This window comes from Lemur catta, chromosome 1 (genome assembly GCF_020740605.2).
Source record: "Lemur catta isolate mLemCat1 chromosome 1, mLemCat1.pri, whole genome shotgun sequence".
NCBI lineage: Eukaryota > Metazoa > Chordata > Mammalia > Primates > Lemuridae > Lemur > Lemur catta.
Window position 1 is genome coordinate 81,260,385 of NC_059128.1, and position 13,842 is coordinate 81,274,226.

Below are 13,842 nucleotides of genomic sequence, written 5' to 3' on the forward strand. Positions count from 1 at the left end.
AATGTAGATTTAAACACCAGCTTCACCTGTACCAACACTATCACACTATTCATACCCAGGTAGATATTCAAGGCTGTGCTTTTTGTTCAGGAAAAAGATAGCACATATGCCCATGGTAAGATATGAACTAACAGCACATACTTTTAAGTTCATCATTCCAGGATTTTCATTTCTATTTTTTAATGCCAAATAAAATCCCTGAAAGCCCACATTTTGGCAGGCACGGTACAAAGTGCCTCACTTACTTTCTGGTTCTTCAATTACCGAGGTGTACCACTTTCCATCCAGGAAAAAATTCTGTGAGTTTCCGAAGATGCTACCTATCTTATTCAAATCCATTTGAAAGCAAGAATGTCATAATGGAGAGAGCTACCCACTTCATCTGCAATCAACTCCTACACAGGATGGTCCAGATCTTATGATACTCTTTCAAACATTTTTATGCAAGAGAAAGTCAGACGTTTCCCTTTCCTATTTTAGTGTGAGCACATGTTTACTGCTTTCTACTCTGAGGCATAACAGAGAAAGGAAAAGATGTTTTCACTAAACTAACATGCTTTCAACTTCAGGTTTAAAGAGCTGAAAATAAATGCTTGACTTCGTACCCCCCACACGACAGGAACAAAGGGGAGCATAGTATTTCTCTGTAACATTTCCTTATAATGAGAATTTATCACGAATTTGAGTCAATGAAATTCTTTATAGGTACTGATGACAGCTGCAACCTTAAAAGGGGATTTTCTTCTATTGAAAAAAAAAAACATATTACCATTGTACCAAGATTAAGACCATCAAACCAGAGTTTTTAAAATAGCCTTCACAACTGACAAATGTTAGCGAGTGGGTGGAGAAGCAACGCACAATCCCTTTTAAAAAGTAATGAATAAAGTCTAGCCAATGCAAGGGTAACACAATAGATTGAGTCTAACAGCACATTCTTAAACTTCCTCTCCGTATCAGTTCAAAAATGAATATACATTTTAGAAAACAACAAAATACTAAACTTGTAAAGCTCCAAATAAGGCCAGGGATATTCCTTTTAAGTGCGTTCTCGGTGGTTAAAAGGAAATGTCCGATGATGTCATCCCTAGATACCCCCTAGTGATGAACACTAACTACTGGCCCTTAAAAGGGGGACCATTTTCCTGCAAACCGTGGCGGTCTCCAGGCTTTGCTCAAAGGTTCCTCAGTTGAAGTCAGGGAAGAAGGGGTGTCCCGCCGTCTCGGCCCAGAGATAGGGGAGCAGGGCCGACTCCCTTCCCCCCGACCCTCCGCCCCGGCTCACCGGGCCGCGCCAGGCCCGAGGCAGGAAGGGAAAGGCCCGGGAGCCGCCCGGCTGCACCTGCTTCTCGGGCAGCCAACGACTAGGGGCTGAGAGGCTGTTGTCCCCTATCAAGGCCTAGTCCAGCCTCCGGTCCCTCGGCCGAATCCCTGGCCCCCACCTCGCCCCAACCCCCGGAGGAAAAGACAATACATTTTAACGCCATTGGAGCTGCTGCTGTGCTGCTGCGGCTGCTGCTTCTCCGCCTCCGGGGGATGCGGTTCTCGCCGCGACTCGCCCGGCGGCTCCGCGGGCTGCTGATGCGGGCTGTCGTCGCCAGGGGCCCCGGGCACCTCGGGCTTGTCGGCGTCCGCCATCCCGCCGCCGCTGCCTCCGCCTCGGTCGCCTGCGCTAAGGGGCTCCGAGCGCGACAATGGCGGCGGCCAGGGAAGCGGTAACGGATCCCGATTTGAAAAGGCCCCGAGTGCTCAGTTGCCCGGATCTCGCGAGAACCGGTCGAGGCTGGGCGACTGGGAGACGGTGTGTGCGCGTGCGGGGGCAGTGGGTGTGCAGGGGGCGGGGGAGGTGGGGGAGGTGGGGGAGAGGGGAGCCAGGGAGGCGGGGGCTACGGTCGCCCGTGCCGCAGTCGGCCCTGTACCTGCCGGGGGAGGGTGTGACCAGGCCTGAAGCCCCAGGTGGTGCCATATGCTGACCACCATGCCGCCTGTCTCTTGGCACCCAATGGGGTCTTCGTTTGAAAAGAAGGATTAGAAACTTTGGGAGCTCTGAATCCCAGACTGTTCAATTCTTTCCAGGTAGGGACAATTTAAGTTAGAGAAGCACACACCACGTTGCATCTTTAAAGGTGTCTGCAGATCTTCAGGCTCCCCTTAGAAATCCTTTGAATGATCACCTACCACTTCAATGCCTAGGCACCCTGTGGACACTCAATAAATAGGTGTTGATGATTGATTGCAATTCACCAATTGAATAGCATGGAATTTCTTTAAGAATTGGTTGTTCTTAAGAGTGAGGATTTCCTTGGAACTCAGCTATCAGCTTAGTGAAAGAAAATTGAAATTTTTTAATTCTCTGGGCAGCAATCGGTAGGAGGAATCTATAATTTTCATAAGACATCTAGATTGGCTAATAATGGACATTTTGGTTTTTGGTTATGTGTTTATAACATGCTGGTGGAAATCATATGTGAAGCAGTTACAGGCCCTCAAATAAATTTAATTACCATGTGGAGTTTTAAAATATAGTAATAGATTTTTTTCCCCTACGTATGAAAAAGAAACCCATTAAATTTAATCAACTCCTAACTCTTGAGTACTATAATAATATTTCACACTGAAATAACCTTTTCAGCTGAAAAATTCAAACACCTTCCCAAACATTTCTTTTCATAAAGAAGCAAACATACATGGTTTACGTGTTCTGCAGAGTGTCATACACGCATTAGTGGTAAAGCTGTAGTTAGAAAGTAATACTCAAGTGATGCATACTTTTTTCAATTTCCCTCGTTCTTCGGAATTTCAATATGTAGGTTCCTGACCTCTACCAAAAAATGCCATAAAACATTTGATCCTGTGCCTGAAGAGTTGAGCTACTTCATCAATCATACATACACACACACACACACACACACACACACGAACAAAATCAGAACGTTTTACTCTGAATGAGAATGCTTGATGAAATACTGCTGTTAGGATACTGCCTACATTGTTTCATAAACACAACAAATGCTATTATAGTTGTTGTATAAATCATTTCTCATCCAACCCTGAGATAACAGTGTTTAGAGTAGCAGAAAAGGGACTCGATTTTGACAGACAAAATCTGAGTTAGAACCCCAGCTCTGCCACTTTCTGCCCATAACTCCTTGGGCAAATCACTTCACTTTTCAATCTCTCCTCAATAATTAAGGATAACAATACCTCCCTTGCAGGATTGAGGTGAGAATTAAAAGAGAGAACTTTATGTAGGAAAAAGTGCTTTACAGACATAAAGTAGTGTTACAATTCACTGTCTCTCCAGGCTCAGTGGAGTTTTAGTCAAAGAGAATCTAAGTGATTTTCCCACAGCACTAAATTATAAGTACTTTCACAATAGTCATCATTCTGTTACTCTTTTGCTATAGTTGCATTTAACAATAAAAATTAAACCCTACCATCCCTAGTACAGTATATTCTTGCAAAAATCCCTTAATTCAATTCAGTATTTTTTAAGAGGGCTTTATGTTTAAAACAGAGTAGTAGGCACATGAGGAATACAAAAATGAGTACGGCCCTATTGGGAGAGGACTATCATAAAAAGCACAATTTGAGCACCATAATAGAGATAAAGCAAAGTACAATTAAAAATGTATTTACAAAAACAGGAGACTGGCCTGCGTGTCTTAGTGTGCCAATTAAAATATTCCTTTAAAATATTTATCTTGACTACTGAGCTTTTGAGCGCCCCTTTAAATGTTGTGCCCAAGACAAATGCCTCACTCACTGTAGCTTAGTCCTGATAAATGCATTAAGAGCGAAGGTTAATTCGTACTGGGGCATCGGTGAGGGCTTCATAGAAGATCTGGATTTGAAAAGATGGAAGGAATTGGGGCAACTTCTGAAGAGAAAAAAATGATTAATCCTTATCACTCTATCTAACTGCTCTATGGATGGATCTGTCCTACCTCTCTTGCTGTTAATGTACTTACCTTAGCTAAACCTGCAAAAGATGAAGAAAAAATAGTTATTAATATTCTATTGCTGAATTCCATTTCTATATTTTCCATTTTTCCTCTCTTCTGTTTTTTTTTTTTAGTACATGTATTCACCTTGAAAAATTCTTGAGTAATACTCCAGTTCTTATTTTCCCACAGTTCCCGTTGCAAAAGTGTTATCCTTTACAATCACATGAAATATATTACTGGCACAACTTCATGAAACCACTTAGTTTTCTTTCTTACAAATTGGAGTGTGTGTGTGTGTATGTGTGAGAGAGAGAGAGAGAGAGAGGCCATTATACTTATCTAGAAATGTAACCCTAAAATTCCAAAATATTTTCAATTAATACCTTAATATGTGTGTCATTTAGAAATTGTGTTCACCCACTAGTAATAGCAACTGGAAATAATAGTGTCTTAAACAAGATAGATTTTATTACTCTCAAATAAAGAAGTGCAGAGGGAGCATCCCAGAGAAGGTATAATATCCACAGTCCTCATGGACTCAGATTCCTGCTACCTTAATCTTTCACTATTGTAACATGAGGCTTCCATTCTTAATGTTGCCCTTCAGCCCAAGATGGCTGCTGGAGGTCTAGGCATCTTGTCTCCATTGTAGGTTAGGAGTCCAGAAAAGAAGGATCCTACCCAGAATTCTCACACAACACTTCCACTTATGGGCCAGAACTTAGTCATGTGACACACTTAGCTGAAGGGGAGGTTGGCAAACAGATTTGGGCTGGGCTCACTGCCCAGGATCCTGTTACAAAAGAAGAAGGGAATGGAATGGCAACTAGAATGTAATCATTCTTTTTCTTTGCCTCTAAGAATTAAAAGGCAAAGATCAACAATAGGAAGAAAATATAGTATGATTTTTAAGTCAATTTGCTTGACTATGTAAATTAAATGGATGGATTTGAAGGCACAAAGTTCTCTCTTTTTTTGAAGCTTAAAAAGGAATTTAAAACTTTAAAAAATACTATGGGCTATATTTAAAATCTAATATATATTTCCCTTTATTCAAAAGTTCATCCTATGATGAAAATGTGGATGTTGGTTATTGTCAGTAGAAAGAGAAGTTTAATCTTATTCTGACTATCAACTACTTGTTATTCTCTCTCTCTCTCTCTCTCTCTCTCTGTCCCCGCCATCACCCCACACTCCCCACAGCTCTGCTTAATTTAAGAGTCAATTTTTTAGCTTTTAGCATTCCAAAAATGCATCCTGTATAAAGTCTCCATAGGCCAAGTGAAGCTTAGAATTAAAACAATTTTCTGAATAATCCAGGCAGAAGCTCCACTTTCACTTCTATTATTCAAATAATTCAGATAACACCAAGAGTTTTGCTAGAAATCCTTTGATAATTGTTTTGCTTTTCAACTTTACAATCCCAGAGTCATTGCCTGGTGACAGATTTACGTTTGGATTTTGTAAGCAATATTGGGATGTATTTTTTTTCCTTGAAGACTCCTATAATTCCCAGATATTTGAGTCCCAACTTTTTAACCACTTTCTAACTTTTTAACTTTAGTCACCCTGCCTTTTCCTCAGTCTCACCCCAGTAACCCCAATAAAGGCAGATCAGAAGAGCAAATTTCCAAAAGCCCTGCCCTACTTTCCTTCTTGAGAACATAGCTACTCCCTCTTCTTTAATAATCCCATGAATTAGGCTTCCTGTGTCCAAAGCCATAGGTGTTATTTGGAAATATTTTTAACTATCCTCAGTTTGGTATCCTAATTCAGAATATTAATGAAAATGATTGCTTTATATCAATTTTTGTTTTTAATTTAAATAATTATCCTTTTTAGCAACATCATTCTCAGTTTTCAATTACATTTGGAAGAAAGAATAGATTTCTTACATTGATGAATTATAGTGTTTCATCCACATGCTATCCTGCATATTTGAAGATAATCCTATAAATGATGATGAAAGAGATAATAACTGACACAATCCATCTCCCTCTTTTTATTTGGTAATAGAAAGCCAATTTATTATGGTGGCTATGAGTATTACTAAAAGTCTACATTTCCTAGTCTCACTTGCAGCCAAATATGCCCATGTGACTATATTCTGGCCAATAAGATATAAACAGAAATGTAAGGACCATGTAGCAGTTTCCATAGAAAGAACTAACTTAACCTAGAGAATGATCCTTTTGTCCTCTCTTTCCTCCTCCTGCTGCTGGCTTGCGATAGAGAAATGATGTCTGCAAGAAAACAACCCTGTTAGACCATGAAGTGACCTTGTAATTGGAACCTAAGTGCTAAGGATGGTGGAACAAGAAAATAGAATCCAGGTCTCTGATGACACCATGAAGTCACAGTGACAACCCTGATGTTCCTACCCCTAGACTTGTTTTCAAAAGAAATAAAGAAATTTCTATCTTGATAAATTGCTGTTATTTGGGGTCTTTCTATCAAATAGAACTGATCATAATCCTGATGACTATTAATTTAATTGAAATGACTGATTTGCTTCAATAGTTTCTTTTACACTGTGATCACACATAGACTACTCTAAAATGTTTTTCTGAAGACATCATTTACAGTGGTTTTGGTTATCTCTTTTGCTTTATGCTGTAGAACACTACAAGAAGTTTTCTATATGATATCCATTTTCCATTTTTTTCTTAATGACAGAACCACAATTTTGTTTAAGATAACAATGTGCCCAGCTTAAATTCTAGGAGTGACCACAAGACACATCTCTATCCAATGACTTACAAGAAGTAATAATAATAGCATTTCTGGGAGAGTCTTTATTTTCCTAATAAGTTCTTTGCCTTTCTTCCTTCTTGTGAGTCTAGAGGATAGAATACCCATCTTGAAACCAAAAGTCAACAGATACAAAGACAAATGCCACAAGCTAAGGATGACAGACCAGAAAGATATTAATAGGAAACTAAAACATTGGTAATCTCACAGTCATTGTATAAGCTCTGGACTGCCCACATCCAAACTTCTTGTTTGTGGAGAAAAATAACCTCCATTGTTTTTAGGCATTGCCATTGGATTTCTGTTGCCTCAGTTTCATGAAACTGAACAGAATTCAAAAATTATACCAGGCTGGGTGTGGTGGCTCACGCCTGTAATCCTAGCACTCTGGGAGGCCGAGGCGGGTGGATCGCTCGAGGTCAGGAGTTCGAGACCAGCTTGAGCAAGAGTGAGACCTCATCTCTACTAAAAATAGAAAGAAATTATCTGGCCAACTAAAAATGTATATAGAAAAAATTAGCCTGGCATGGTGGCGCATGCCTGTAGTCCCAGCTACTCCGGAGGCTGAGGCAGAAGGATTGCTTAAGCCCAGGAGTTTGAGGTTGCTGTGAGCTAGGCTGATGCCACGGCACTCATTCTAGCCCGGGCAACAGAGTGAGACTCTGTCTCAAAAAAAAAAAAAAAAAAAAAAAAATTATACCATATCACAGCCCTTTTCAACAAAGGCCACACCATTCCTGATGGCTGCTAATGAGCCTAGTTTGTTGGAAGCAATGGTTTTTCTGTAGTATACCAGGGTGATACGTTTTTTTCCCATGGTATATTGCAGAATGGTAGATTGAAGTATTTTCATGTCACTATATACTAATTTTTCAATTCACAAACTGTTTAAACATGTTTAATATGCATATGTATATATGTACAATATGTATATAAACAAACTTGATAAGGTATATTTCCAAGATTTTTATTTCTAACATTTTTCAGCAATCAGCAAAATAAAGTTTTTGATTCAGTCAAACACTACAGATATTTCATGCAAGAAAGGATTTAATGCAAAGTCTTAAAGGTTTATACAATAATTAGTAGGGCTGGGAGACAAAGGTCCAGGGGCTATTGCTAGAGTTGGAAAAATTAGGAAGGGCAGAAATCACAAAGAACTACCACCAATGATGTCTCTGACCTGTGGCAATAAGGTAAGTCTCAGGATGTTCCGTCTCCCATTTGCTGAGAGTAAAGGTTTCTCCTTCTTGTCCTCCACCCAAATTTTGCAACAGTTCCTCTCATTAGCAGAATTTATTTTGGTGTAGTCTCTAAGCCATTTGACATACTTTCTGGGGTACTTGAATGCAAAGAAGAGAATTATTCTATGTATTTGTTCATTCAGCCTGTCAAAAATAAAATCAGGTCAAATTAAACATTTTTAAAGTTTATCATACACACAAAAGAACAGATTGCAGCCTGGGAAACCCCAAACTGAAAGTGGTGACAGGAAGCACAGAGTCATGGCATTATAAGTTGACTTATGATGCAAAAATGAGGCAGTTGTTTGGCTTTTACGATGATTGGTTATTACCATGGGGGTTTTCAGATGTCAGAGAATTGGTTCAAAGTGATCCTCTTTTTCCATTTTTAGAAGGTGAGTTAAATTGAATTTATGGTTATTCGAGGCATTTACAAGAAATAATTTAAGTTTTGCTTATGTGGCCAAACTGATTTTATCTGCTCAGAAGATTCTCAAGTCTAGTCTCCATTTTATTTTAACAATCCATTCACTCATTGAGTCTGTTAGATTTAGAAATGCCTACCCATCTAAACAAGATAAAGTATGTAAAAATACTTGTGACATATATTATTCCTTTAACTCCATTAACAAATCTCAAATATGAGTTCCCTGTAATATCCTTCAGGTTACTAAGGAAACCACATGGTAGTCCTGTCAGGGTAGATGTTCTGACAGTCCCAAAGTCACAGAGCAAATGTCAGCTTGCATAAGTGTCCATGTATTTCAAACTAGATTTTTGCAGCTGGACTCCTAATATTTCTGAAAATTCGTATCAATAACATTTCTGAAAAATCAGACCTTATTCTTCCCAATTGCTTATTGCTTTAAGCATCACCTAAAGTCCTGGGGACAGTCACATAAGAACTACTGAAAATATAGAATATTACATAAAAATTATTAAAATTAATCAGTCCTCAAAACATTACATTTGTATTTTCTCCTTAAAATCTTCATATTTTTAAACTACTCTTTTAAACAATGGCAACTAACTTCAACTTATTTTACACTGAGTTTTAGGTAGTCTTGAAAGATAAGGCCCCTTTTTGGCCTTTCTAATTGTCTTCTATAGTTGCCTAAAGGGACTTTATATCTTCCTGGGTAAATATTCATTCCTTTTATCTTTACTTAAAATATGAGAGGTTTGAGTTTTATTTGGCTAACTTAGATATAGAAATCTACTATAAGTGTACAGGTGTTTCTTCTTTAACAATGCACACATTGTCTGATAAAGGACTCATCCAAATATACAAAGAACTCTTAAAACTCAACAATAAGAACACAACCCAATTAAAAAGTAGAAAGCTCTGAACGGACGTATAACAAAAGAAGATATACAGATGAAAAATAAGCATATAAAATGACCAAACCATTATATACCTATTAGAAGGGCTAAAATCCAAAAACACTGACATCACCAAATGCCGAGGAGGATATGGAGTAACAGGAACCCTCATTCATTGCCGGTGGAAATACAAAACGGTATAGCTGCTTTGGAAGACAGTTTGGCAGTTTCTTACAATGGTAAACATTACCTTATCATACAATCCAGCAATCATGCTGTTAGTTATTTACCAAAATGAGTTAAAAATTTTATTGTCCACACAAAAACCTGCACACAAATGCTTATAGCATATTTATTCATAATTGCCCTAAATTGGAAGCAACCAACATATCTTTTAATAGGTGAATAGATTATCAAACTGTGGTATATCCATACAATGCAATATTACTGAGCAATAAAAAGAAATGAGCTATCAAGCTACAAAATGTCATGAAGGAAGCTCAAATGCATATTGCTAAATGACAGAAGCCAGTCTGAAAAGGCAACAGAGTCTGTATGACACTGTACATATATTCTGGAAAAGACAAAACCATAGAGATGTTAAAAAGATCAATAGTTTCCAGGGGCTTGTGAGGGGAAGAGGAAGGAATGAATAGGAGATAGTTGGGGATATAAGACTATTTTGTATGAAAATATAATGCTGGATACATGGCATATGCATTTGTCAGAACTTATAGAACTGATGGACACAATGAATAAACTCCAATGTAAACTATGGACTTTAGTTAGTAATAGTGTAACAACCATTGGTTTATCAACTGTTAACAAATGTACCACACTTTTATAAGATGTTAGTAATAGGTGAAACTGTGGGAGAAAGGGAAGGGAGATATATGAAACTTTCTGTGCTCTCCGCTTGACTTTTCTGTAATCCTAAAACCGCACGAAAAAAAATTGTCTATTCAATGAAAAAATAACTGGCAAGATTTAGGGAGAAAATCATGTTGGGGAAAAATGAACAAAAATCCTACACAGCATCACAACCATAGCACTACAAAGACATTATAAACCTAATAAAAGTGCTAGCACAGTTAAAAACACAAGTTGAAATATATGTTACAATATATATTTAGAATTCCACAAATTTGTTTTAGTTAAGAATGATGGGACAAGCACAAGGAAAGGTTGAGTTATGAAGAGAAGGACAAATGCACAAAGATCAGGAAGAGTTATGCAATACACATTATCAAGACAGAGCATGTGGTCAAACTGAGCTAAGAGGAAAAAGTGTTCCCAAATGGCACTGTGTATGCACTGTGCTTTCCTCCACAGCTTATTGCATTCAGCTGTGTTAGTGGATTTAGCGTTCAGCTGCTTTCACTTGGTAGTCAAAACATTAATGTATTGGGGAAAATCGTGTGTAAAACAATTGATTTCCACATTCTATTGACATCCTTATTTGCCAATTATGTTAACTGACTCATTAAAGAAGCATACATTATAACAGAAAAAAAAAACTGTTTTTGTTTCTCTGTTTCTTTAGCCAAGCAAAATAACTTAAGCTAATTACTATATATTAGATTGTAGTTATAGCTCACACATTCCTGGAGATTGTGCCCAAGGTATCCTATCATACTCATTAGATTCAATAATAAATATAGTGGAGGGCTTGAAGTACACTTTAAATGAAACAATTTAAGGCTATGGGCAGTAAAATTAAAACCAATTAATTAAATGAGACTTCATTTAAATAGATTACTTTGAACTGAAACATTTAGTGCATTTTTCTTTGCAGAAAAGTTTACCAGCAGACATAACATCTCATTTTCAATGGGACTCATCAAATAGACCAGCAATAGATCATTAACTTCACTGAAGTGTCATCATGCTCAATTCACTTATGAGTCCACACACTTAGATAATTTCTTTACTGTTGACAAAATCCCACTCAGTCATTTTCTAATCAAATCTAATCATCCTATTACTGTACTCTCTAATCTTATTTCAGCACATTCAACATTGACTACTCTCAAGATATCATATGGTAAAATGACTTAGAGAAGAACTCCAAGGAAAAAAACAGAAAACTAATAGGGTGGTTGACAAAATATACAGGACTTTAAGCCATTCAATACTTGCAAAACTGGAAATGAGATCACAAACCATTTATTTATTTATAGCAGATTTTTAAGTAGGTTCCTTGAATTACTTGGGATTATAGAAATTAACTTCCAGAAGTCCACGAATGCCTGAGCTGTGAGCACAATATCTGCATATACGTATTTTTAGACAGATGGGTATATTTCCGAGTGAAATTTCAAAATCAATCTTACTCTCTCTCCTAAAAAACATATTAAAACCACTTATGTAGAAAAAAAATCATGAGTAGATAAAAATGACACTCAAAATAGATAGGAATACATTTTTTAAAAAACAAACAGTTGACTTCTGAATATAACTAAGTATTTAACATCATCTAAAGCCAAACAAGCATTGTATTAATCTTTAAAAATAATTATATCAACACTAATATGTATCTGTTGTTAATACTTGTTAAAAGTTTTTTGCATTTGAGGCTGCGTGTAGTGGCTCATGCTTGTAATCCTAGTACTCTGAGAGGCTGAGGCAGGAGGATTGCTTGAGGCCAGAAGCTGAGGTTACAGTAAGCTATGATGACACCACTGCACTCTAGCCTAGGCAACAGAGTGAGACCCTGTCTCAAAACAAAACAAAAAACTATGAAGTTTTTTTTTTGCATTTGAAAAATGTGATATCCAATGTTTGAATTTATAGCAATATTCTAATAAAAAGGCACAACTACATTAAAATATTTTAGCTCAGGAAGAATAATCAAACTTCTACCAGACAAAATGTAGATTTCCCTGAAAAGTTGAAGGTAATTTATCGGCCTAATATGTTCAAGAAATGATCTCACTTTACAAGAAGTCAACTGGAGCCAGGGTGGCAAGAATTCATACAAGAAAAATTGTCCTCTGATAAGAATTCTGAGCTGACTTGTTAGAGAAAATTCTTGCTTTCAGTTTCTTTGTGACACCCCCATTCTAGAGTGTATTCGCTATAGTGGGGCTGTCATGTTCTCTAAATTCCTATAGTTACCATGACTTCTAACAAGGTAGATAATTCTTCCCATCTCTAACATAATTAAAAAGGCTTAGTCATATAAAAGACACTATTTATTGTATAGAAGGAGAAACAGAAAAACAAAGTGATTTGAAGTTAGGATGATCTGTTATTATATAAATGGAAAATTTCTTCTGCCACCTTAAGTTTTTAATATTTAGCCATTATAATTTAGATTTTTATCTTTATAGCTAAATAGATGATATATTTTTCTATGTTTTAGTATCTTACTTAAAAAAATTTTATAAAACAACTATATACACTCACCTAATAGTCAACATACTTTGGCCAAAAAGTAGAGAAATTTACCTATTTATTTACTCCACTACTGATTTTATGAGGACTTTTACATAAGGTCACACATTAACATAGATAATTCAAAGAAAATAACATATCATTACCTAAGAAAACAAAATTCCAGTAGTTAAGGTGATAGAGAAAGAACACAGATATAAAAGCCTTAAGCTCTTATGTAGTTATTAATCTTTAGCTGTTAGTTTGACTCTGACATGCCTGGCAACTAAAAAATGGTAAATGTGATCAGTGACATAATTTTCATTCTACGTAGGAGAAGAATAAACCATTTACCTTGGATTGGTTTAAGCGAGCATTCAATTCATGAAATTGGTATCAAAAGAAATATTTTGGAGGGGATGTCTATGGAATCTAAAGTACTTAGGCATTTTTATATAAGAAATAGTAAGTGATGTGTCGACAAAAGCTTTAGTAACAGCCCCATAGTAGATACAGAACAGGTTGTGTAAGCTGGAAGTTGTCTCATACAGAATATTTGTATAAAAGCTGACAGCACAATATCAAAGCATGGTAAAAGCAATTCTGTCTGAGGGAGGTCTAAACAATGCCACTCACATATTTACCTTTGTAATAATTTGGATTGTCCTGAAAATAAACTATAGACTCTCCAGAAGTATAGGTTAACCATATGTGCTTTTGAAGAGTATTCATATATTTTATTTCTTTCAACAATTTTTTATAAAAGTTGGGCAGCAGATATTGTCAAGGACCTGAAGTGCAAGTACTCTGTGTTTTACCTTTTTGTGATTCTTTACCACTTCTTTGGCAGTGGAGAATAAAATATCAATAGCATATTAATTTCCATGCTTCTACAGAACTTTGTAGAACTTGCCATGTTGTTTTGCAATGTTTCTCCTCAAGGGCAGGGACGAAATCTCATTTATCTTTGTATCCCAGCATCTAACAAAGTGGAACATAATGGATTTTTAATCCATTGTGTTTTCCTGAATGGGCCATTTTGCAGTCTTTTGAGAGCATCACCACCTTTCATATAGTTTGAAAGGGTCAAGGTCATGCACCAACTAACACCAAGGAACATAATTTATAGTGAAAGCATTCCTTTGGCATCAATTCAAAAGCATTAACTGGAAACATTGTGTCAGGTAATGTAGGTATGGATT

The 13,842-nt window shown here is 36.9% G+C and overlaps 1 protein-coding gene across 6 annotated transcripts in view; it reads right to left on the reverse strand.

Annotated features, from left to right (window-relative positions):
* The window catches only part of MYEF2 (myelin expression factor 2), a 38,311-nt gene extending 36,554 nt beyond the window's left edge, over positions 1 to 1,757 (reverse strand). For 4 of the 6 annotated variants that reach the window (XM_045528469.1, XM_045528484.1, XM_045528476.1 and 1 more), the window contains exon 1: positions 1,475 to 1,757. In XM_045528469.1, the coding sequence (XP_045384425.1) occupies positions 1,475 to 1,638 (164 nt within the window). In that variant the 5' untranslated portion in view covers positions 1,639 to 1,757. The remainder of the gene's footprint in view (positions 1 to 1,474) is intronic. The other 2 variants (XM_045528503.1, XM_045528494.1) reach the window with 1 other exon arrangement.
* Between the last annotated feature and the right edge of the window lie 12,085 nt (positions 1,758 to 13,842).